This window comes from Rhodamnia argentea, chromosome 4 (genome assembly GCF_020921035.1).
Source record: "Rhodamnia argentea isolate NSW1041297 chromosome 4, ASM2092103v1, whole genome shotgun sequence".
NCBI lineage: Eukaryota > Viridiplantae > Streptophyta > Magnoliopsida > Myrtales > Myrtaceae > Rhodamnia > Rhodamnia argentea.
This window is the reverse complement of record NC_063153.1, coordinates 28,709,107-28,735,136: the sequence shown is the minus strand read 5'-3', so window position 1 is coordinate 28,735,136 and position 26,030 is coordinate 28,709,107. Positions and strand designations below refer to the sequence as shown.

The 26,030-nt window shown below is 41.1% G+C and overlaps 4 protein-coding genes across 4 annotated transcripts in view; all 4 read right to left on the bottom strand.

Annotated features, from left to right (window-relative positions):
* LOC125314928 overlaps positions 1–26,030 on the bottom strand; it is a 93,252-nt gene that overhangs the window by 607 nt on the left and 66,615 nt on the right. The window lies entirely within an intron of this gene.
* LOC125314872 (probable inactive receptor kinase At1g48480) lies at positions 67–24,099 on the bottom strand. Its single transcript, XM_048278126.1, has 5 exons — positions 23,162–24,099; positions 1,239–1,283; positions 689–732; positions 527–636; positions 67–174 (listed from the first exon to the last, which is right to left on the bottom strand). The coding sequence occupies exons 1-5, from the start codon at positions 24,097–24,099 to the stop codon at positions 67–69; spliced, it is 1,245 nt and encodes a 414-aa protein (XP_048134083.1).
* LOC115755596 (disease resistance protein L6-like) lies at positions 9,874–12,127 on the bottom strand. Its single transcript, XM_030695056.2, has 2 exons — positions 11,203–12,127; positions 9,874–10,988 (listed from the first exon to the last, which is right to left on the bottom strand). The coding sequence occupies exons 1-2, from the start codon at positions 11,935–11,937 to the stop codon at positions 10,896–10,898; spliced, it is 828 nt and encodes a 275-aa protein (XP_030550916.2). The 5' UTR covers positions 11,938–12,127; the 3' UTR covers positions 9,874–10,895.
* LOC125314929 lies at positions 15,774–16,689 on the bottom strand. The gene is made up of 2 exons (XM_048278366.1): positions 16,291–16,689; positions 15,774–15,884 (listed from the first exon to the last, which is right to left on the bottom strand). The coding sequence occupies exons 1-2, from the start codon at positions 16,568–16,570 to the stop codon at positions 15,826–15,828; spliced, it is 339 nt and encodes a 112-aa protein (XP_048134323.1). The 5' UTR covers positions 16,571–16,689; the 3' UTR covers positions 15,774–15,825.

The window sequence follows — 26,030 nt, the reverse complement described above, 5'->3', positions numbered from 1 at the left end:
AAGCCCTAACATCAGAACATTTTCCAATAGGTATGCTGTGTTAAACATGACACGGAACATTTGCCACTATAGATTTGTCAAGTAATGCCTGTGTAGACTCTCAGCTGCCACAGAAGAGCTGTGGATTGTGGCCAGAACTAATAACAATTGGTAGACAAAGTTAATCAAAAGTGACTGCAAGGGCACACCAAACAATTTATTAGGTAGGTAATGCTTATCCAAGGTGGCTTGCTCATCACCGTTTGTGTATAGGAGGCAATGAGTTCAACTCAGTAGACCTCCAGTCAGGTATTACTCTGCTTCTGCAGGAAACAATTTGTTTCCTATCCTAGACTATGACTATGACATCCATCCTTGATTTTTGTGGAGCTCCATTTTGCACCGAGAAGAAAAAAACACAAATGCTTCCACAAAATTACTATGGTAACAGTATGCCACGAATGCTTTAGCAGAAGCATATCATTAACGAAACTGTTTCTTGCCAAACCAAAGAGGCTTCCTGTTAATTCTACTATTGTTGAAGTACCTTTGTCCCAGGAGAAGGTAAATCACAGAATACAAAAAGTAGAGGCCATAAATACCAGCTCAGTGAAACCAGAACGCTAAAGCAAAATAAAGTAGGTAGAATACGGTACCCTGCCAATGTGACACTTCCAAATTATCAAGAAAGAACATTTAAAAAACGTACCATAAACTCTTTCAGAAACTTCTAGAACCCCATCTGGTGGTTTCCTGCAAAAAGTATCTATTGGGTAAAGCCATCGCTCACCAAGATTAAATCAAATTTCTTCAAGTCAAGCATCTTGAAAGAGCTAGAGCAGCACCCAGATCGAGAATGGAAGTCATCCCAGTTGGATATATCCAAGACGATTGACACATTTCTTGTTTGTGGATTGGTAGACGTAACTTTGGGCTAGGGGAAGATTGGCGTCATTGATTTATTTATTTTGGGTGGAGCCTTCTCTTATTGCATGAAAGATTGTTAGGAGGTAGTTACTCTTACTTGCTCTCCCTACTATACAAGTAATGAATGACCCTAAAACTCCTTACTGTTTTTAATTTGCATCGGAGATGCGAAAACTCACATGTTTCTACTCCTCTCTTTATTGTGACATTGACTTCCTCAGCAATTAACTCGTCTATGGGGAACATTGGCAAAGATTAAATTGATCTTATCTTGCTGGTCATGATGTAGTTAGGCAAACGAAGCTTTTCTGCCTGTCTCTAAATCAACTCACCGAGGATACATATCGTTGTTCACTTGGCTGAATTGGTTGAGCTGCAAGTCCCTGTATAATTGCATCAGACAAGATCTGCTCTTGTTCCCTTCCCTGACCTTGTCAGGCTGTGAGTCCCCATCTCGCTGTCCCCCAGGCCTACACAGTTGCTCAATCTTCCTCCTCACTTCAGACATCCCAGGGCGCTCATACAAATTCGGGGATACACAACTGATCGCCACCTCCAACAGCTTAACCATCCCTCCCTCAATGTGCTGGTACCTCACGAGCTCCGCATCAAAAACATCAGCAAACCTCTCATCTAGAAGAACGTCCTGGACCCACCTAGGAAGATCTAGACCTTGACCTTGCTCCTTGAGGAGAGTTTGGGTGCGCGGCTTCCCGGTCAGGAGCTCCAGAAGCAACTCCCCAAAGCCATACACATCAGCCATTCTCAGTTCGGCTTTGCCCTCCGAGACAGGCGTTGTGAAGAAGGCGAGGCCGTAGCCGGAGACCCGGACCTCGTAGGACGGCATGAGGAGTACTTTGGACGAGTTGATGTTCCCGTGCTGGATATCCTGGGCGTGCAGGTGCTCGATGGTCCGGGCAGCTCCAAGGCCAATCGAAAGCCTGACTTCCCAGCTCAGGGGAGTTCCTTTCCATCGACTATATGGATGCAATCGGTCCGACAAGCTGCCCAGGGCATGTAATCGTACAAGAGGAACTTCATGTCCTTGCTGTAGAAGTAGCCTCTCAGAGGGAGCAGGTTCTCGTGGTCCATCGCACTGATAGCTTCGACCTTGTCCCGGAAATCCTCAGCTGACAAGACCACATTCTCGAGCATCTTCAAGATCACCGTGATTGTGCCATCCTCCAGGTCAGCCTTGTAAGTCGTCCCCAATGTGCCTTTCCCCAATTCCTGCTTACTGGCCCTCAAAACATCCTCCAAATCGAACTTCTTTGTGGGGTTCCCCAACAACACCAGCTTGTTCCTCGCCGGGCTACACTGCTGCTTGATCTTCCTCCGTACCCTCAGACATCCGAGGGCGCTTACCCAAATTAGGGGATAGACAACTGGTTGCCACCTTCAAGAGCTCAACCATCCCCTCAATGTTGTTATACCTCCTGAGCTCCACATCAAAAATTTCAACATTCCGGTCCTCAGGAGCAATGGACAGGGCCCACGCGGGAAGGTCTACTCCTTCCTCCATTTGGCAAGGATGGGTGGGCAGCTTCCCAGTCAGGAGCTCCAGAAGTAACACCCCAAAGCCGTACACATCCGCCATTCTCGGATCAGCCCTGGTCACTGTGGTTGGCCTTGGAAAGGGGGAAGGACTTGTCAGGGGGGTGAGCCCATAATCGGAAACCCGGGCCTCATAGGATTGTGTGAGGAGCACGTTGGACGACTTGATATTCCCGTGATGGATATAGGGACGGCGTTGTGCATGCAGGTACTCGATGGCCCGGGCAGCACCGAGGGCAATCGATAGTCTCACTTCCCAGTTCAGGGGACTCCCTCCCCCTTCTCTGCATCGATGCAATTGGCCCAACAAGCTTCCCTGGGGCATGTAATCATACAAGAGCCATATCTCGTCTTTTCTGTAGTAGTAACCCCTCAAAGGGAGCAGGTTCTCGTGCTCCATCGCTCCCAAAGCTTCGACCTTGTCCTGGAAATACTCGGCTGACAAGACCACAGGCTTGAGCCTCTTCACAACCACCTTGGTGAAGTCGCCCAGGTCAACATTGTAAGTCGTCCCGAAAGTACCTCTCCCCAGTGACTCTGCACTGGCCCTCAACATATCATCCAAATCGAACCTCTTCGCGAGGTTCCCCAACAACATTAGCTCATTCCTTGCCGGCTCAGACTCTTGCGGCTTGTTGTCAGTCACATTGTGATACGACGCCAGGTTACTGCAGCTTTTCCTAATGCCGATCCTTCGCCACAGGTTGTTCATCGGTGCCACTTCTTACGCAATGAATGGAAATTGCAAATGGCTCTGGTTCACCACCCAAGCACAACAGCCTTGTTCATTCTTCTTCCCCTCTTTTTGGTTTGGTTCTTCTCATCATTTGCTCATCCCATTTTCATCGTTTATCACAAGGAGGTCAGTGGCACTATGCCACGTTAAAGTCCACGTCCCCTAGGGGCCAAAACATGATTTGGCGGGAAGACATAGGAGGAATGTGACAAAAAGAAAATGTTCTCCAAAAGCTCATTTTTTCGGGGAAAAAACACAGCCTAAGCTACATTTGTGTTACTGTGCAAATAGGACTACCGGACATGCAGCCAAAATGATGAAGACCAAATTAGAGAGAAACAGAGTCTTGGAGCTTAGATTGCGGGTGGTTCATAAAATCAGAGTGATGGAAAAACAATCATGGTTTATGATTAGTTTTGCGTGGAATAACAAAGAATTGGTATCGATGAGCATAGCCAGCGCACAGATATATATTACAGATATACCGTCCTGAGCTCTCGAACGTGTCTTCACGTAAAACTTCGTAAAATCGTCAATGAGGACAATCGAGTTAGCTATTTTTTTTTTTTTTCGTTTCTCTAATTGATTCAAGTTAATGTGAAGCTGGCAGCGGGTGTTCACAATGGCAACAGTTGAAGGAGAGAGGGTCCTCATGTGCAAAGGCCAGTGCTATCGGTTGTTTATCTGCAGTATCATCTTGCAGTTATAAAAATGGAATGTCTTTGAGCTGGTGTTTTACTATATCGTTTAGTTAGTTTTTTGTCCTTTTTTTGTCGTCTTCCTTTTGTACTCTATGTTGTGACGTTGTTGGTGCTCATCAGAAAATTTTACTTGTTATGATGTGCTTTGAAGTTCCTGATTTTTCACAAGCAATTCATGAAGAAAGCTATTTTCGTGACCAGCTGGTCTGAAGGGGGCAGAGAGTGGTAGTCGGGGCCGGAGGACCTGGAAAAGAAACGACCCCTAGCAAGCTTCTAGGATAGCGAAGGGGGCAGAATTGAATCAGACTACGCACCGAACAGGGGATGACGATTCTAAATTATAAAATTGGAATTAACTAACGTAGCTGCCTTTTGACGCAATGACAAGTTTTGCTTTGAAACTCCAAAGTAAAATGTGCTGAGGTGGGAGCACTTCCATGATGGGTGACCTCTTGAGAAGGTGCAAATACCTCGAGTGAGTTAAACCCATGGTGTTGCAATATGGTATCAAAGCAGTGCCCTATCCAATAGGTGTGGTTTGGGGAGTGATCGTCAGGGCTAGAAAGCCTGGATAAGAAGTGATGAAAAGTGGTCACTAGGGCTAGAAGGTTTGGACAAGAAGCGGTTTCTTGTAGGAAGCGCCTCCTAGCAAGTTTCTAATATGGCTAAGAGGGCAGCAATGAACCGAATTATGCATTGAATAGGGAGATAGAGAATTTGGAACATGGAGGTGCCTTTTGACCTAACGACAAGCTTTGCTTTGGAACTCTAAAGTTAAGTGTGCTCAAATAGGACTCTAAAGTTATATGACATGTAGATCAAAAGAATAAAACTGTAAGGCTTGATATGGGACGGTTTGGGGGAAAACGTCTCAAGTGAGTTAAAATCCAGGTGTGACAGTTTTTAATCATCACCGATGAACAATGTGATGTGAATTTATTCCGTACGATTTAATGGGTCACACACATGATTTCTAGTGAAAGCAAGGATAGAGTTTCATTCAAACACCAATGGCCGGCACCGCATGACTTCTCTGTCTCCTTCACAATTGTAAATATTAAACTTTTCTCTTTCTCCCCGTTCTTTCAAAATCGCTGTCCTGGATGCGATGTTCCTTGCGTTGACACCGACGGCGGACTTTAGGAGCGCCAACCCCCCCCCAAAACCCACAAACACACGGTTTCTACTCTACTTCTCCGCTACTTCCCATTGATCCCACTTGGTTTTTCCTACGACTTTCTAAATTCCAAAAATCAATCGATTGATTGAAGGATCGCGTCATGTAAATTTCATAATATATATTTTTTTTTACGATTATGCTTTCAGACAAACAGATGGCCAATGGTCGGAACTAGCTGGTTCCGATTCATGAACCGACGGTTCGAGCTCATGGCCATAGGTGAACCGGAACTATAACCTTAAGGGCAGTTCCGGTTTCGGTTTTGAATCGGCAGCTCTGGGCCGGTTCAAGGCTCGGTTCCTGTTCAAAATCGAAAATGGAACCGTCGATTCCGATTCCGGTTCCGGTTCCATTTTTTAAATTTAATTTTTAAATAATAAATTATGGAATTATGAAATAATAAATTATCAAATACAAATTGTAATCAAATTGTAAATTGTAATTAAATTTGGGGGAAAAAAGGTAGGGGAAAGGGGCTTGAATTTAATGAACTATCATTAAGTGACTACATATCTTTTTGGGGATAGAAGAATCAAAGTCATGTAGTTTTTTTACCTTTGATAACCCATACTTACCTTATCGTCAATCGTCGCTACCTGTTTCGGTACCGGTACCCATAGCGGTGGTATCTCCATCATCGAAAAATTCGGCTTCATTGCTGCGATCCATTTCTTGTTGTCGATATTGAGCTTTGTCCAATCATCGACACAAACTTGAGCCTCCACCGAATCCGAAGCTAATCTTAAACGTTGGTCGTCCAAAATGTTGCCTCCAGCACTAAATGTTTGTTCAACCGTTACTGTTAAACAAGGAGTTGCTAAAACCTGTCTTGCGATGAGAGCGAGAATTGAGAATTGGGTTGAATACCTCTTCCACCACTCTAAAATTGAGAAAATCATGCCGCTTTCGGATTCACCAAACTCAAAAGAAATGGTTAAATAGGTCTCTATTTCAAAAATATTTCCTATTGCTCTCTTTTGTCTTTTTTATATATTCATCAGAAGTTTGTGCCCTCTACTAATTTTATCTACGTCCTCGCTTTGTATCTCACTAGGTTGGGAAGATCTACTATCACCTAAATTATATTTACTACAAAATTCATTATATAATTCTCATATTGTGTTTTTAACCAATAATTGTATAGCTCTAGCATTTACCATTTCAATCAAATGTAAACATTCTTAATACGTAGTCAAATAATCACCCAAACCATCTAATTTGATATGTGGATCGAAAATAGAAGCAACCAAGTAAACAAGAGGAATTTCGGTATAATAATGCAATCATTTTGTTCGCATTGCTATAATAGTCCGACCTAATTGATAATCTTTTTCATTTTCTTCAAAAACACCATCAATGTTAATACACTCTATTAAAAATAAATGCGTAGTAGGATAATAAACACCGGATAAAGAATAAGTTGCATCACTAAAAACTTTTAAAAAATCTAAATTTTTTTTGCAAATATTCCATTCTTGTGGGAACAAATTAATTTGAGAAACATTAGTAGAAATAAATGTACATAATGAATCTTTATATGCAAAAGATTGATAAAGCAACTCATACGTAGAATTCCAACAAGTTAGAATATCTCTTGAAAATCTTTTTGGTTTTCTTCTATTTGCTTTACAAAATCTACCCCATTCTTTCATAATTTAGGGATGTTTTCATAAAAATTGAACTGCTATTTTTATTGGGTTGAGAAAAACATCAAAAAATTTTAAACTATCTTGTACACATAAATTTAAAACATGGCAAACACATCTAACGTGAAAAAATTGGCCACCAAAAGCGGGTTTACAAATCTTTTCTAACTCAAGAATTGAAGCGGTATTTGCCGCAGCATTATCAAAATCAACTGAAAAAATTTTATTAAGCAAAAAATATTCTTCTAAAACTTGCATAATTATTCTATAAATATTATTTGACGTATGCCTATCATCAAAACTCGAAATGCAATAACTCTTTTTTGAATGTTACAATCATCATCTATCCAATGACATGTAATACCGATATAAGAATGAATTTGCCAAGGATCACTCCAAATGTCGCTACCTATATACACAGGCCAATTAAAATTCATAAAAAAAATTTAAAACTTCTTTTCCTCTTTAAAAAGATCAAAAAGTTAGCATTTAAGCATATTTCTCGAAACAGGTTTTGCTTATGGAGTATATGTAATTTGTATAAAATGATTAATACCAAAATTTTCACCAAAATTTAAAAATAAAAGTTCAACGGCAACACATCTAACTAATTCTTCCTTGTAAACTTTGTTACAGAATTGAAATAAAAGATGAGTGTTAGGATTGGCATACCCTGAAATTTGTCATTGGCTAGTATCGATCCCCGCTTGCGTCGGATGTTTCAACCTCAAATGTTGCTTAAATGTTCCATAGCCGCCTCCACCTGTGAATTTGTATGTTACCTCACAATATTTACATTTACCCGATACTTGTTTGCGCCTAAATGTTTCTTCGTGAAGTGTTCTCATGTGTCAAATGTGACCTCCCGTTTCGACTCCTTTGTTGTTGACATTTCTTCGATACCGATAGGAGGATGAAGAATTTCTTGCATTGGGACGTGCTTGACGTTGAGAACAATGTTGATATCATCAATATCATCTCCCCAATATGCAAAATCACGAGGATCGTGAGGATAATTGGATTCCCCCATCAAACTCTTTTCTCTGTCGCTAGCTCTGCTTCCACTTGCCTTTTTTAAGAGAATTGAGTGGAAATCGGGTTCAGAAAATTGATAGAATTGAGTGGATTGAGAGAAATTATGAGAAAAAATGAAAAATGAAAATGGGTATTTATAATAGTTTGGATAGAATTAATAAATTAACTTAAAAAGAAAAAATAAAACCAAAAAAGGGGTGGGAGAAAAATGACCGTTGCAAGGCAACGGTCGGGTAAAGAGCCGTTTCCCCACAATTTTTTATTTTATTTTATTTCAAACGGCTATAAAGCCGGTTCATCTATACATGGACCCGTAACTGGCCCATATGGGACGGGCTAGTTTCGGTTTGGAACCGGCAAACGGGCCGATTACGGGTTTGACCCGGGCCGGTTCCAAGCTGGTTGCCGGCCCAAACCGGCCCGTGGCCACCACTATTTGAGGTTCTTCAAGGAGTTTTTGGGTTTTTTAAAATGTGTCATGAGTTCAATTGGACTTTTCGATCTTTTGAAGTCCGGTCCGGGAGACATGCTCGAGCCCAATTCAAATTGAATATTGGCATGAAGGATCCGACTAGTTCGGGCTAGAGGAAAGGACTGAGCCAGCTTTCACGAGTTGATTGTTTTCTCTAGCATATTATTGTTGTAGCGATGCGAAGTTCAAAAGCCCGAGACTTTCGTTTGAGGAAATCATCTAGAGGAAGTCTGAATTCGAGCCTATTTATTAAGATTAATATCACAAAAAATTCAAAACTAGTCATGTGATAAATTTACTTTATATTAATTTTTACATAGCCAAAAACTCCAAATTAGTATATGTGTGATAGATTAACCCAAAACTAACTCTTGGGTCACCAAGAAGCATAAACTAATACACGCATGATATATCAACCCTCTATTAGCTTTAGTCAAATTTGACTGTAACTTTGTTGAACTGGACGACCATAGCGATAAGTCAGTTGACTTGACAATTTAATTTAAAAATTCTAGTATAAGGTAAATGTGTCACACATGTACTAGTTTAGAATCTTTCGTGACTCAAAATTAGTTTGAAGTAAGTTTGGTACAGGTGTACTGGTATGAAGTTTTTGGTAATCTAACATTAATTTGGGATAAAATTGTCATAGGTGTACCGGTATGAGGGTTTTGGTGATTCAAAATTAGTATGGGATAAATTTGCCATAAATGTACCAGTTTGAGGTTTTTTGTTGTATTAACCGTTTATTATAGTCAATTCGACTCACCTTTACTCAAAAGTTTAAATCACCGAGTTACATGTGAACTAGCTTATATTTATTTCTCTACACCACATCAAATCCCCGATATAGAATCATTTTTTTTAACGTGTACTTCAACAATTGAAAGCACCTAGGATCTTCACTGATGTGGAGAGTGAGAGTGAAATGTAATGTATACCGTAATTTTCCAATATCAAAGCATTATTTAATACTAAGTTGATAAAAATCGCAAAATAATGGAGCGTCATATTATCTCGAGGGTAGGAAAGCTCGCCACTTTATCCTGGCCGTGTGATCAAAAGAACGGAATCTCAACTGTCGGAACGATTTGAGCAAACTATGTCGACACCTCAAGTTTTCCTTTATATTTCATAAATCAAACAGTTGTCCTAGGGTTGACCAAATGTTGACCAAAGTTTGACCAAAGATATCGTGCAGATTGGAAGAGGCATTACGTGGGAATAGTCATAGCATATAAGTAAACGTATGGCAACTGTCCCCGTGACAAGAGCCAGTGCTGTCGTAAAAGGATCGGGATAAGCATTCTTCGAGGGGTAGTTGTAATATGTCGTTTGATGAAAGCCGATACATCGTAACGAAGGTTTACATTGTATCGACTGATCTTTAGTGAGCAGCATATGAAAGTCTTGCTTAAAAGTTTGTCTCCACCCGTAATATCGCCAAAATGTAACTAGAGAATGTCCTTACAGTACAAGGCGTGTGTCGTAAGCTCTGGAAGATCAGCGAGTCTTCCACTTGGAGACATCGAAATGGTCAATCCACTCGGTAGTCGCAAAGCACTGAGACAACCATCGGCTCGATCTCTCAGGACGCTGTTCGATTTTATCAAGTGTCGACAAGAGAGGTTGATTTCGATCTATTGTATTCGGGAATCTCCACTTAATGTATGACGAGAGGATGACCTAATCATCTCTTGTTTTGGACACAGATTGTAATGACAAGAAGATGACATGATCAACTCTGTTTAGATACAATGTGTACATTGTATGTCTGCTTGTGTTCAATATGGAAGGGATGGCAAAAAGAACTGTCTACCTAGCTGACAAACACAAATTCCTATCTTACTCAGTACCTTACATGTTGAATTTTCATATACTCTATCAGATATTTCGAATTTCGAGACCCATATACTGTCAAGATGCAACTTCTTGCAATCATGTATTCGCAAAGATTTTAGTTTCTTGAAACTCGAAGCTGGATCAAGCACCTCATCTAAAGATCTGCATCCTTGTATACACAAGTACTCCAATGACTCCAATCTTCCTTGAATCTTCACAAGATTACGACATCGTCGTACATCAAGTTGTGTAAGCTTCTCCAAGCTTGATAAGTTGGGCAACCCCCCAAGTAGAGGAAGTTCATCCAACGTTAACATCATCAAATTCTCCAAACCCTCAAAACTTTTAATTTCAGTTAGACCATGACAGTACCGCAAGTGAAGTTTAGTGAGCTTCTTCAAGTTTGACAGTTCAGGTAATCTCTTCAGTTGTGGAATTTCTATGAGCTTCAAAGTTCTGAGATTCCCCAAATCGTCAATGCTTTTGATGTCGATTAGATTATGGCAGTGCCCCAAATGCAATTCATTGAGCTTCTTCAAGTTTGATAGATTAGGTAACCTCTCCAATAGTGGAATTTCTATGAGCTTCAAAGTTCTGAGACTCGCCAAGCCTTCAATGCTTTGAACATCGATTAGATTAGGGCAGTCCCCCAAATGCAGAATGACTATGTTCATCATGGGAAATCTGGTGATCTTAACTTCCAGGGGAAAATGATGCCACGAAAGCCATCTCAACTTGGAAAGCATAACCATATTGTTTTGTAGATTGGCTGGGAAATCATTTGAAGGCCAATGTTCCTGGAAAACCCTCTCTTCAGGGTATCTTAGACTAGACGGCCTCTCAACTTCTTCGCTCGCAAAATGGTGCAGCAACTGAGGGTCAAACTTTCGCCAAAGAGCTTCAAATTTTTTATTCCCTGCAACAGTAAAACAAAAGGGCAAGTATATAATATTGAACAAGTATAATCGTCTTTCCGAACATGAAAAACGCTATAACCAAAAAACAAGTTATAAAAGCAATAATGAGATAAGAAAAAACTTCCCTTAAATGTTATAGGGCAAACAGTCATAGGGAAAATGTATGAAATTTGCCAGCTTGATGGGGATAATGTAATTGAAATGCAACTTTACCTTCGTTTCCATCACCATTTCCAAACCTTCCTCATGGTTCCACAGCTGAGTCTGTTTTTCTCGTTCATCATTACATTCTCGACGTACAATGTCTCTAGCAAGGCCTCTTAGCTGATCGTGCATCCATAACTTATTGTCTTCGCCGATCTTTATCAAGGACATTTTCTGAAGGACCTCGAGACCTTCCTCCGGGAAAAGATTGGAATCTTTCCACGAGCGGAGCACTATCCTTGGATCAAATCCAGTGAAAAGGCAAGCAATATCAAGAAAGATATGCTTTTGCCTATCATCCAAGGCATCGTAACTTATTCTCAACTTTCTTTTTACTTCATTGAGAGGAACATGTTTCAACTTCCTCAATATCACATCCCAAACATCTTTGCTTCTGCATGGAAGTAGTTTACCTATAGCCTCAAGAGCAAGAGGAAGACCTCCGGTACTTTTGACCACTTCTGTGGAGAAAGCAACATAATCGTCCGAAGGGTAATCCTTTCCAAAAGCATGTTTGCAAAAAAGTTGAAGAGATTGGTTGAAGTTCATGCTCAGAAGCTCATATGAATAACAAACCTCGGGAACATCGACAATATCCTTGTTTCTACTAGTTATGATAACCCTACTTCCTAAACCGAACCATGCAGGTTTTCCTATCAATGCATCCCAATGGTTCGTTTGATCAACATCATCAAGTAACACCAGAACCTTTTTACCACATAACCTTTCTTTTATTATCTTCATTCCTTCCTCAGCATTGCTGATCTTTGACCACTTTTTTTTTAGAATGTCGGAGATTAGTTGATTTTGCAAAGACTCAATGCCCTTTAGCTGTGAAGTTTCTCCGACATTAGAAAGAAAGCAACAATCTTCAAAACAATGTGATAGCTGGTTGTATATGATTTTGGCGAGAGTAGTCTTTCCTACACCCCCCATACCATGAATTCTGTAGAATTTTATGCAAAAGAAAGAAGTTTTTGGAATGGATTGATGATCTTTTTTAGAGCATCATCCCGTATTTATATTAATAGGAGAATCAATCACGTACAATAAAATCCCTAACAATGTGACAATCAAATCCCTCAAAATATGAAATCCCATTAACTAGCCCACTAATCATGGAATTTGTGATATTCCATCAATCAGCCCACTAATTGTGGATCTAACTCTAGAATGAATATTACAACACCCCCCCTCAAGTTGGCGCATGGATGTTGCACATGCCCAACTTGGACACATGATAATCAAATACTCGTTTGCTCACCGCCTTAGTGAATATATCTCGGGTCTGTTTCGAGGATTGAACAAATGGAGTACAAAATTCTCCTGTATCAAGCTTTTCCTTGATGAAGTGTCGGTCAATTTCCACATGCTTAGTCCTATCATGCTGGACAGGATTATGCGAAATACCGATAGCAGATTTACTATCGGAGTAAATCATTAATGGCTTCTGAACTTGGAATCCCATATCATCCAAAAGTTTCTGAACCCATAATAATTCACACATGCCTTGAGCCATAGAGCGGAATTCAGCCTCTGCACTTGATCCGGCAACAACGTCTTGCTTTTTGCTTCGCCAAGTAACTAGGTTACCTCCAACATAAGAACAATAACCTGAAGTAGATCGCCTGTCATCCACACTACTAGCCCAGTCTGCATCGCTAAATGCCTCAACCTTTAAATGACCATGGTTCCGAAACAATATACCTTTACCCGGTGTACCTTTCAAGTAACGAAGAATTCGAGTCACAACATCCATATGAGTAGTATACGGATCATGCATGAATTGACTTACAAGACCGATTGCATAGGCAATATCGGGACGTGTATGAGAAAGATAGATGAGCTTTCCAACAAGTCTTTGATATCTTTCACGATCTATCGGCTCCCCTGTCTTGGCCCGAATCTTCGCGTTTGAATCAAGTGGAGTATCAACGGGTTTACATCCAAGCATTCCTGTCCGAGATAGAAGATCAAGTATGTACTTACGCCGACATAGAAAGATCCCATGTAAGGAGCGAGCTACTTCAATTCCAAGAAAATATCGCAGTTTTCCAAGATCTTTAATCTCAAATTCCTTTCCCAATGCATTCTTCAATCTAACGATTTCACTGCTATCATTACCAGTCACCACAATGTCATCCACATAAACAATTAAGAAAGTTGAGAGAGAACCACTACGGCGAATGAACAAGGTGTGATCAGCATTACTCTGGGTGTATCCCCGAGCTCGCATAGCTTTAGTGAACCCGCCAAACCAAGCCCGAGGTGATTGTTTAAGCCCATATAGAGAACGTTTGAGATGACAAACCTTTCCAACAGTAGTGCTATCTACAAAACCTGGTGGAATGTCCATGTACACCTCCTCATCAAGTTCTCCGTGAAGAAATGCATTCTTCACGTCCAATTGTTGAAGGTCCCATCCATAACTTGCGGCACATGATATAAGAATCCTTACTGTATTCATCTTTGCTACGGGGGCAAACGTTTCTTGATAATCAACACCTGCAGTTTGAGTGAATCCCCGGGCCACTAGTCGAGCCTTATATCTATCCACAGTTCCATCAACATTTTGCTTAACCGCATAGACCCATTTGCACCCCACTGTTTTCTTCCCGGGAGGGAGGGGCACCAAATTCCAAGTTTGATTTTTCTTCAAAGCCTCCATTTCCTCTAACATGGCATCTTTCCATTTTTTTTGTTGAATAGCAATCCGCCAAGTGTTAGGAATAGACACAGAGTCTAAAGAAGAAATGAACGACGAATATGATGGAGAAAGAACAGAATAGGAAGTATATTCATCGATAGGATACCGAGGCTTACCAACACAAGACCGTTTACCTTTACGGAGAGCAATTGGAGTTGTTTCATCCTCAATATTGTTATCATCGATAGGACTAGGCTCCGGCGGTGTTGTATTGGATTCTGGTATTGCCTGTGAAGACTCACCGGGAGGATTACCGGGCATCGCAGCCTGTTTACGAGAATAAACATGTGAATAATCTCTTTGAATAGGTGAGACCTCTTCTAGGGTTACACTTTGATTCACAATAGGCTCCTCTGTCTGCTCTGTTGATAATGGCACCGAGAGCTCGGGGAATGGTTCAATAAATGTCGAACTAGATATCTCGGAGAGTGGATTATCAAAAAAAGCTTGAGACTCATTAAAGATAACATCTTTGGAGACATAAAACTTACGAGTGGATGGATGATAACACCTATAACCTTTTTGGGAAGATGAATAACCTAAGAAAATGCACTTAAGACTCCTAGGAGACAATTTACTTTTCACCCGATGATCTCCGACAAAACAAACAGATCCAAAGATTTTTGGTGGGAGGATAAATGTATTTTTCCCAGTCAACACATAAATTGGGCTTTTATTTTGCAAAACCCTGGATGGCATACGATTAATTAAGTACGCAGCTGTAAGAACAGCTTCACTCCAATAGAATGGTGGGACATGCATTTGAAATAAAAGAGAACGTGCAACTTCAAGAAGATGTCTATTCTTTCGCTCTGCCACACCATTTTGTGCGGGGGTATCCACACAACTAGTTTGGTGGAGAATGCCATGCTCTCGTAAAAAAAATTGAAAGGAAGAGGCACAATATTCTCTACCATTATCCGTTCGAAGAGCTTTAATGGTAGCATTAAACTGGGTCTGAATTATTTTGAAAAAGGTTTTGAAAGCCTCGAAAACATCACTTTTATGTTTAAGTAAAAAGACCCAAGTTGCTCTACTATAATCATCAATAAAGGTCACAAACCAATCATACCCAGTAATGCATTTAACGGGAGAAGGACCCCAAATATCAGAATGAACCAAATCAAATGAAACGAGACTTCTATTATTTGACTCTGGATAAATAGTTCTAGTCTGCTTAGAATAAGCACAAGTATCACGAAAAAAACGATGATCTTTAACTTGATTCTTTAAACTAGGAAAACATGAATAGAGAGTATGAAGTGGTGGATGCCCCAAACGTCGATGCCATTGTCGCAGAGAAGAAATAGCAGCCGAATTGGAATCTGCGGTGCTAGCCTGGATAGGTGCTGCCGGTAATCCATCTAGCCGAGAAAGTCCATCACGTACACTACCACCGCCAATCTTCACCCCCGTCACCAAGTCCCGAAAGACACAATATGTAGGATAAAAGATTACTTTGCAATTGAGATCTCGAGTAAGACTACTAATTGAAAGTAATTGATTTGGAAATTTAGGAACATGAAGAACCGAAGATAATATCAAGGATGGAGTGCAAGAAATTGATCCTTTTCCCGATATAGGAGAAAAAGATCCATCGGCTATCCTAACTTTGTCATGTCCGGAACATGGTTTATATGATTCAAATTGACCCGAACATCCCGTCATGTGATCAGAAGCTCCCGAATCTATGATCCAAGGAGATGAATGGGAAGATATACCTGAAAAAGGATGAATAGTAGAAGAAATGGCGGATGCACTAGATGCCACATGAGAGGAATTAGGACCCTTCAGATTAATCATATCCTTGATAATTTGTTGTATCTCCTCTTTGGTGACAAAATTCCCAATATCACTAGGACTTGCGGACTCGGAACTAGCTAGCCCAACCACCTCGGCTTCATGAGCTTGTGAACGACCCTTATTCACGCCTTTGCCCTTGCCGATTCCTGGTGGTTTTCCATGAAGTTTCCAGCACTGCTCTCTAATATGATAAGGTTTACCACAATAATCACAGCGAATAGATGACTTATCTGTTGATCGCGGGAGATGAACTTGAGAGGATCTCAACGTGGAAGACATGATAAGAGCCGAACGATCGGGAGCGGGAGTAGGAGCTATAGAATATAAGCGCTGCCGGTTATCTTCCTTATGGACCAAGGCATAGGCCTGCTGAAGGGTAGGAAGAGGATCTTTTTGCAAAATATTTTGACGCACGATATCAAATTCCGGATTCAAACCCATAAGAAATTGATATACACGTTTCTTATCTTCTTTTTGTTGAAGTCGAACAACGACATCCGCAGCAAGTCCCTCATAAGTGTCATCATACACCTCCAGCTCCCGACACAAAGTACGTAGTTCTGAAAAATAAACACTAACGGACATACCTCCCCGTCGAAGTTCCCGGATCTTCTTCATCAATTCATAAATCTGAACATCATTTCCTGTCTCGAAATAGGTATCCTTAATTGATACCCAAATATCCCGTGCTGTCTGCATAAAAACATATTGTTTACGAATACCATCAGTCATATGATTCAAAAGAAATGCCTTTACAGAGGCATCTTCAGCCAACCATCTCGAGAGGGCCGTCGGAGGAGTAGTAGGTCTTGGTTTCTCCCCTGTGATAAAACCAGTACATTCTCCCGATGCAATACCGATCATCATAGATTGGGACCAAAGTAGGTAATTAAGGCCATCAAACTGAACCGAACCGGCGGGGAAGAGAATTTTTTCATATTTCCGCCCGATTTCAGAAGTAAGAGAATCGACCTTATCACCAGAATTTTCCGACATCACTGCTAAATGACAATAACTCGAGATGGAAGAAAAAAAAGGTTATGATCTGATTAAATCATAAAAGTGACCTCTATTTAGGCCGAGGTTAGGCCAAAAAATAAAAGAGAGATCAACTAAGAGAGTTGTAGGCTTCGGCAAAGAGATGTAGTGAAAGATGTGGTGATGGTACAACAATGGAGGAGTTTAAGATGGGAACCAGAAAACTAGCTCTGATACCATGTAGAATTTTATGCAAAAGAAAGAAGTTTTTGGAATGGATTGATGATCTTTTTTAGAGCATCATCCCGTATTTATATTAATAGGAGAATCAATCACGTACAATAAAATCCCTAACAATGTGACAATCAAATCCCTCAAAATATGAAATCCCATTAACTAGCCCACTAATCATGGAATTTGTGATATTCCATCAATCAGCCCACTAATTGTGGATCTAACTCTAGAATGAATATTACAACAAATTCCAACAATTTGAGGGTCCTCCGAATCACCACATACCATTTTGTTGATTTCCTTCACATGATGTTCAACGCCAACCAAGCAGTCGGTCACCAGCAGATGAGCCCTTTTCAACTCAGCTAAGACCTTCTGGACAATAAGTTTCACAAGTTCTCCTTCACGCCTTATATTGTGAAAACAAAAAAGAGAAGGAACTAGAAGTATGAAGAAAGAGGTACTTTGAACATTACATAGAAGCCAAGATGAATCCGGAAAGTAGAAACCACAAAACAAGGTACCTTATGGTCATTGAATCAATGTCCCACCCTTTTAGGTTGCTAACCTCCTCGAGAGAAGCCTTCCACTTGCTGATAACCTTATCGTCAAATTGCTTCTCGTGAGAAACAAAGGCATCTCCATAAGACCCGGTTTGATGACGAACCTCAGAGGGAGTAACATCATAAAAAATGGGCATGATCTTCTGTCTCCTTGATTTCCTACACTCCACCATTTGGACCAACTCATTAAGACACCATTTACTAAAGGCATAGCCCTTGGAAAAGATGGGAATTGAAATTTTTGAATGGTTGATCGCCTTGAGTAATTCAGGACTGATCTCTTCTCCAATTGACAGCTCTTTATCATCTCTGTATGTGTGGATTCCAGCAGCTATTAAGCATGTATACAAGAAATCCGTAATGCCCGAACGAGTATCAGGTCCTCTGAAACTCAAAAAAACGTCATAGTCATATCTAGATGACATAGAGCCCGATGATGTCACACCATCAAGCTGGCAAGGTTTTTCTTCTTGCAGCATTGTCATTTCAGGGGTTTGTACTGAATTATGGACAAGTCCCTCCATACTGCCACTACTAGCAGCTGACGAGGATGCACAGTCCCTACCAGAAGTTATCTCCAAGTTGGTTATTGTTCCAGCTGATATTTCTCCTTTGCACTCGTGAAATTGAACGTTCTCACCTGCTTTTCAACAGACGTTACGCCAGAAAGTCCATAAGAGAATCTTGGCCATAGCAGCAAAACAAGCATTATGATATTTACCTAAAACTGATTTTTACAGAAATTGGATTACAGGTAGCATTAGCAGGATTATGCTGTTCAGGAAGAGAATGTTATCAAGTCCCATTGCAGCAATTCCCTTGTTGTAAAAAATATCTCGCAGGTTCGTTAACTTTACTTAACAATAGTTAGTAAGAAACTTTGAAAAAAGAATGTGAACTAATGCCATGAAGATGCACAAATCATGTAGTCAATAACATATGCAGTAATAGGTCATGGCATGGCCAATAATTGCTCAAGTCATTTGCCAATTACAAAATGAGTTTGTCACCACAATTTCAACAATATCCACTATACATGGGCAGATAAGCTAGACTACAAGTTGGACTTACTAGAGAAAACTTTTGGATCATAGGAAATCCTAAAACAATTTCATGAAATGTTGTCTAAAGAGTGCTGTGTAATGGTTCCATAGAGTCTCAACCATTAACAGCCAAAAACAAGAGAGAAGATTCTCTGGTACTTATTGTGGAAGCATCGCATGGTAGCACTGACCAGAACACTAAACTCATCGAGAAGCGATCTGCCTGCTCTTTTACCTCTAACTGACTGGTTAACATCTTTAGGAGATGATATAGCTGGACAGTGGGATCGAAGTTTGAATGAATAGATTTGAGAAAATCCTCACGTAAAGACAGTTTAGTCAATGTTCATGAGCCAGCATATTTTTACGTTTTAAAATTTCACAAAATTTATGCCCAACATAAAATTGAAGAAGCTTGAGGTGAATTGTTCACAATGGATGATGGAAGAGTTCCTGAAACAAGCAAGTTCGGAGAAGGGGCATGATGAAGGGGAGCAAATGGGACCCTTTTTATCCTGCTCAATGATGATAAAATAAGTTGGAATGACAGCTGTCTGCAATGTGTCTTCGATTGCAAATTCGTGGTGGCGATGTCAAAGTTAGAGTTCCTTTAGCTCAGAGCTAGTTAAAGACTAGCGGATAACCAGCCGATAGTGACATGAGGACTATGAAATCATGATGTGAAAGCCAACGAGGATGTCAGGGATTGTACAGAGGAAGAAGAAAATGAACCTGTGAGATTGGACAGTGAGGATGACTGACCATTCCCTTCCACGGTCATGCCACACTGTTGATCCAACTCGAAACTTGGTGAAGTACAGGGTGATTTTGAGGCTAATTCAGAACTTACGAAAGATCCCTCAAGAGATGAATGAACCGAACTTTCTGACATCGAAGGTGGCACTGGAGGCAAAGTCGCTGCGGACTCAATATTGGACAGTACTGGCAGTTCTGGAACTTCATTCTCGTAAGGACTTGTATTGGCATCGGACAGTGTTATAGAGTGGACAGCTCGCCCTTCAGTGGGGAGCTCCTCGGGTGCAATCATTATGAGCGAAGTAGCAACATCCACTTGCAAGAAATCAATCTGCTCATAAACGGATAAGAATCACGCACTGCTTTTGTGGGTTAAAGGAAGGGTCAAATAACAGTTGATTAGTTTGACGTCGAACCAGTACCTCTGCCATAAATTCCTTAGGATATTGGTCCTGGCGATCCCACAGGACATCCATATCCTCAAACTCAAGCTTCAGAACACTGTCCGATATGAATGCGGTATTAAACATGGCACGAAACCTTGATTCTCCATATTTAAGGTCAGCATCCAAACTCACACACTCAAGCACAACATCGCCTTGAACAATACAATGGATGTCCAATTTAACCGTTTCGCCATCTGCCTGCACTTGCAAAAAGGCACAATTAAAATAGTGAACTAGCATGATAGCTATATGTTTTGCTTAAACATCAACGGTGAATGGGTGAGCTCGCAGAATAAAATGGATTGGTGGATGAGGCAAGTGGGATAAAAATTGGTGCTCAAGAGGGAATATATATTTTCTTATAATCTTGCATTCCTCAGAGAAGTAGTCAGTACTATGAAGCAAAACGCTATTCCCAGAAAGAAAAACAAAAGAACGTAGCATGTATGATAATTATAGACTCAATATGAGACTCTCTAGTTGTCGCACTGAAGTCATATGCTAAAGTTACATTTGACTACACATCTAAATAGTAGAATGAATGCATCATTTTGCAAAGAGGAACTTAGGCAAGTTCTCAAATGCGGCATACTTGACATTTTTACAGAATGTGATATGTAAAACAGTGCAACAACGATCTTTTGCAGCTTGATTTTAACAATGTAACAGATTTACAAAGTGAGAACTCCGTTACTAAGACGTTCACAACACTAAGATAACTGTGACTGCCTGCAGCTCCTATCCACAAATCCAGCAAGGTTTTACAAACGTCTGAGGTGAAAAAGTTCGGTACTACAAGCCAACCAATACACGGGAGAGCAAATGGAATCACACCTGGCAAACACATAAAGGGTTTACCTGTTTGAGATTATACAAATTACCAACAAAATCAGAATTACCTGTTTGTAATGCCTCACATAGTCACTCCCGTGTGTTGAGAACAGAACTTTGGGAGTTTGATCAGCAACAATAGAGGGGTCCCGTCCTATTATCTTAACAATAGGACGACAACCCCCTTCAGCATCCAAATGAGGAATGAAACTTAGTTTAACACTTTTTATCACAAGTGCTTTATCTGGTGGAGGCCTATCAGAACCAGCGTTCCATGTGGAAACATAGTGCAGGTATCTCAGCTGGGAAGGCAATGGATTCAGGGTCGACGTCAGCTGCAAGAGTTCACGAGGCGCTTTCTTGTAAATCATGTCAAGTGTTTTCTGCTCCCCATCCTGCTTCTTCCTATATAATAAAAGAGAAGCCAACATGAATGCCAAAACCGGCCATGCACCCCTTTCGCAATCCATCAACAGCACGTTCTTTCTCGTATCAGATGACAACCATTCATCGGCATATCTCAAGAAGTTATGGATAATCTCCACTCTCGGTATGGGGCAACCTCCAAAATTTTGAGGGAGTTCCACGACAGTAATATCATATTCAGACAACACTTTAGCCATTTGGCTTTGGTTTTCTTGCTCTCCAAAATTGAGCACCATGAAAGAGGCAGCAGGAAATTGGTCTTGGATTTTTGCAACTATGCCTCTCATGCAAGACTCATATTCTTCATCTTTTAACGAGTCCTTGGTAATTTGGCCAAAAAAGGACCAATCTGTAGTAAGACAGTATTCAAACACTGCATCCACATCCACATATGTAAATTAGTATGTGCATAAGATTATCGCACAAATATAGATGAAGCTTACAGGAGACATCTATCATCGAGTGTGTCTTCCTTTGGGGTCATTATAAACTTGATAGAATATGCAATCGATTTACTTCTAGAGGTGAAATTAAGTACCCATGCAAGATAGCTTCCTTGCGTATGATGACTTGCTACGCTGTCAAAAGTTGTTTAGAAATGAAACCGAAGAAATGAACTCATAAACTTCCAGAAAAGAGTAACTAGGAAAGTTTCTTGTAAGGTAGGAAACCCATATAATGCAAATCATTTCCATAGAGATGCAGCGTGACGCCTGATGTCGCACGACCCAGGCGACCGTCAATTGGAATTTCCAGAGAAGTGATGAATCAACTAATGAATGGTCCCTGAACTTGAAGGATAAGCACCTCATGAGGATCTTTTGCAGATAAACCTATTGATTGCTCATGGCCTACGGTGAAATATGCATTTATGACTAGACTGTAGCACTCGCAAGAGCCTTTGTGATTAACAAGGTAGCAATCACAGAAAGTTCTTCTAGCAGTTAGCTCCATGTAAGAATACTTCTTTCTACTCCTAGGCTTTCTAGGCTTTCCAGCCTTTCAAATCAAATAGCATCCATTTGTATCTCAAAATTACTTGGCAGGCAAATTTTATCAAAAGTGACTGCAAGGGCACACGAAACAATTTATTAGGTAAGTAATGCTTATGCAAGGTTGCCTGCTAATCACTGTTTGTTGCCAGAGGCCAATGAAGTCAGCTCAGTAGACCTCCAGTCAGATATTACTCTGGTTCTGCAGGAAACGGGTCGTTTCTTATCCATCCTTGATTTTTGTGGAGCCCCATTTTGCACCAAGAAGAAAAAAACACAAATGCTTCTGCAAAATTACTATGGTAACATTATGCCACGAATGCTTTAGCATAAGTATATCATTAACTAAACTGTTTCTTGCCAAACCAAAGAGGGTTCCTGTTACTTCTACTATTGTTGAAGTACCTTTGTCCCAAGAGAAGGTAAATCATAGCATACAAAAAGTAGAGGCCATAAATACCAGCTCAATGAAACCAGAACACTAAAGCAAAATAAAGTAGGTAGAATATGGTACCCTGCCAATGTGACACTTCCAAATTATCAAGAGACCGATATAGAACATTTAAAAAACGTACCATAAACTCTTCCAGAAACTTCCAGAATGCCATCTGGTGGTTTCCTGCGAAAAATATCTACTGGGTAAAGCCATCGCTCACCAAGATTAAATCAAATTTCTTCAAGTCAAGCATCTTGAAAGAGCTAGAGTAGCACCCACATCGAGAACAGAAGTCATGCCAGTTGGATGTATCCAAGACGATTGACACATTTCTTTTTTGTGGATTGTTACACGTAACTTTGCCTTCTCTTATTGCATGAAAGATTATTAGTAGGTAGGTAGGTGACCCTATTTAGTTCTTCCTACTACACGAGTAATCAATGACCTGAAACGCTCTTACTGTTCTTAATTGCATCAAAGATGCAAAACTCGCGTGTTTCTTCTATCCCTCCTTCCCCACTCATCTTCCTTAGTTTGACATTGACTTCCTCAGATATTATGTTGCTAAACGCAGTCATGTAGTTAGGCAGCGAAGCTTTTGTGCTAGACTCTAAATCAACTCACCTAGTATACAAATCATTGTTCATTTTGCTGAATGGGTCAAGCTGCGAGTCTCTGTCTTCCTCTGGACTGGCAACAAGCAAAGAAGATGGGGACTCGCAGTCGGTCCCTTCAATGACCTTGTCGGACTGTGAGTCCCCATCTTGCTGTCCGCCATGGCTACACAGCTCCTCGATCTTTTTCCGTACGTCGGACATCCAAGGGCGCCCATTCGGATTCGAGGATACACATCTGATCGCCACGTCCAAGAGCTCAATCATCCCCTGGACGACGTCGTCATGTATCGTGGGCAGCTCCACATCAAGAACTTGAGCAGTCCACTCCTCACGAGCAACTGACTGGACCCACGCAGGAAGATCTACACCTTCCTCCGATAGGCGGAGCTGTCTGGGCAGCTTCCCGGTCAGGAGCTCCAGAAGTAATACCCCGAAGCTGTACACGTCCTCTGCCATTGTTGGGTGGGTCCCACCCCTCAGGGCAGACCTTGTGAGGGGCACAAGGCCATAATCGGAGACCCGGGCCTTGTAGTACAGAAAGATGAGGACGTTGGATGACTTGATTTTCCCGTGGGGGATATCATGGGCGTGCAGGTGCTCGATGGCCCGGGCAGCTCCCAGGGCAATGGAAAGCCTGGCTTCCCAGCTCAGGGAAGTCCGGCCCGATTCCCTGTATCTATGCAATTGGTCCGACAAGCTTCCCAGGGGCATGTAATCGTACAAGAGCAACTTCTCGTCTTTGCTGTAGTAGTAACCCCTCAGAGGGAGCAGGTTCTCGTGGTCCATCGCTCCCAAAGCTTCGACCGCGTACCAGAAATCCTCTGCCGACAAGACCACATCCTTGAGCCTCTTCACCACAACCACCGTGTTGAGCTCGCTCTTCAGGCCAGCCTTGTAAGTCTTGCCGGCCATCCCTCCCCCCAACACCTCCGCAGAGGCCCTCAAAAGATCCTCCAAATCGAACTTTTTTTGGGTCTTCCCGAACAAAACCAGCTTGTCCTGAGTCGCATTTTTGTCTGACGACGATTTACTGCTGCTCTTCCTTTTGCCGATCCTTCGCCACAGGTTGTTCATCGCGGCGTCACTTCTTATCCAATGATAGCAAATTGCAACGCGCACGTTGGCTCTGGCTCTGGCTCTGCCTCTGGGCTTCACCACCCAAGCACAAGCACAACACTTCTCTTCATTTGTCTACCTCCCCTTCTTTTGGTTTGATTTTGATCACTCTTGCAATTTGCTCATCCCCATTTTCTTCGTTTATTATAAGGAGGCCACAACCTAGTAAGAAATTACCTTGAGGTCTTCTTCTTGCTATTTCCCTTCTGGTCAATGAGATCACCACTTGGAAGTGTCTTGGACGCAGACACCGTACTTTCAGGAGTCTTCCCCACCGTTTCTTGTCTATTTCCCCCCTCTATGTACCCATTGATGTCGCACAGCTTTTCCCGCAACTTTTTCAAAAGTTGTAAATTCTTAAAATCAATTCGTTTTCTGAATGATCGTATTGCGAAAGTTCCATTCAATTGTCCTTCTTCTAGGAAGACCCTGTTGGGATTTGCGTAACATGCATAGGCAAATAAAATATAAATGCAGCGGAAGTAAATAAAAACCTATACACGTATCTCCGGAGGCGTAGTTCATGCGTTTCAATCGAAAATCATATGCAACGAAGGGATTTAACGGATTACCTCTTGAAGCGTGCTTGAAACGAAACAGGTTTAGATGTTCTTCGATCCGAGCCCCACAAGTGTCGGGCCTCTAGTTTAGACACACCACCAATCGCAACGTCAAACGGAAGAACGAACTCGCGAGAATCACCACTTGAATTGTGCTAGCAATATTGTGGAAGCAATTCTCACAACTCTAAAATTTCTGGTCTTTCGTATGAAAAGTGAGAGAGTATTTTAATCTCTCTTTTTGCCTCTTCACACGCACACGCGAGAATACTCTTTTTCTCAAAACAGCCCACTAGAATGGCACACACACTAAGAGCGTAAAAAACTGTTTTTACGCTCGCGCACGAAGAGAAAAACGGAAAACCGTTTGCACGGCACACACGATCTGATCGTGTGTGCAACGTGCACCACGTCCCACGGTCAACAACTTTTTGTTGACCGTGTGAGACGTGCACATGGCCAGCAAATGTGCTGGCCGTGTGTTAGGTGCAAAATTTTTTTATTAGTTTATTTATTATTATTAAAAAACAATATATATGATATATCATACATATATATATATATATAAAGACAAAAAAATATATATATAAATATATATATACCAGCATGTGTGCAATTTCGAGCACATCAATATGTGTTGATTTAGGACGTGCGTGTGCATCATATGCACATAGCCCATGACCAAAAAATAACAAATTAAATTAAATCATATTTAATCTAATTTCAGTCCGACTAATTCAATAGTCGTGATTGCAAACATATTTGCAATATCATCTTTCCGTTCAATGTCATCATGAATTGGTTATGGTGTGTGACATTCCTAGGTTCATCACCGAGCTAGTAGTAAGACATGCACTAACACATTAGAACATCCAAGAGAATTGATTGTCCCGATCAATCTCCAGGTCCTACAAGCCATGAGTGACATCTAGCAATATGTCATAGCCACCTAGACAGTGTGAATGCTTTAAGAACATAATGAACCCGTCGGCTTTGACTACGGTGTAATTCAATCCCTCTATCTTACTATATCCCGATCGAACAAAGACCATGGAATATTTGTCAAGTCACCGATTCGATCATATGCACAAATCTAATCGACATGCATTCAAACGAGACATGAACATTTCATTCTCGGTTATAACCTCGGCCGAGGATTTCAATGCATTGTCATAATTAAATTGCATAGGATATCATACCTTGCATGTGACAAGGAGACAGATTCCATTTTGCGCACACGTGTGACTTCGTATGTGCATGAACTGTGACCATCAAGTACAGAGACGGATCGATGAACCGTCAATATGCGTCCTCGTGAACCATAGCCAT

Excerpts from the sequence above, each read along its gene's own strand:
- LOC115755596 (XM_030695056.2), bottom strand. The coding sequence starts at position 11,937 with ATGAAGATAATAAAAGAAAGGTTATGTGGTAAAAAGGTTCTGGTGTTA. Across the intron at positions 10,989-11,202 it reads AAATGGTGATGGAAACGAAG|GGAATAAAAAATTTGAAGCT; the intron begins GTAAAGTTGCAT and ends TTACTGTTGCAG.
- LOC125314929 (XM_048278366.1), bottom strand. The coding sequence starts at position 16,570 with ATGATGATCGGTATTGCATCGGGAGAATGTACTGGTTTTATCACAGGG. Across the intron at positions 15,885-16,290 it reads CCGGGAACTTCGACGGGGAG|AGAGCAGTGCTGGAAACTTC; the intron begins GTATGTCCGTTA and ends TTATCATATTAG.
- LOC125314872 (XM_048278126.1), bottom strand. The coding sequence starts at position 24,099 with ATGAACAACCTGTGGCGAAGGATCGGCAAAAGGAAGAGCAGCAGTAAA. Across the intron at positions 1,284-23,161 it reads GGACAGCAAGATGGGGACTC|GCAGCTCAACCAATTCAGCC; the intron begins ACAGTCCGACAA and ends ATACAGGGACTT. Across the intron at positions 175-526 it reads TACCTTCTCCTGGGACAAAG|TCACTTTTGATTAACTTTGT; the intron begins GTACTTCAACAA and ends GTGCCCTTGCAG.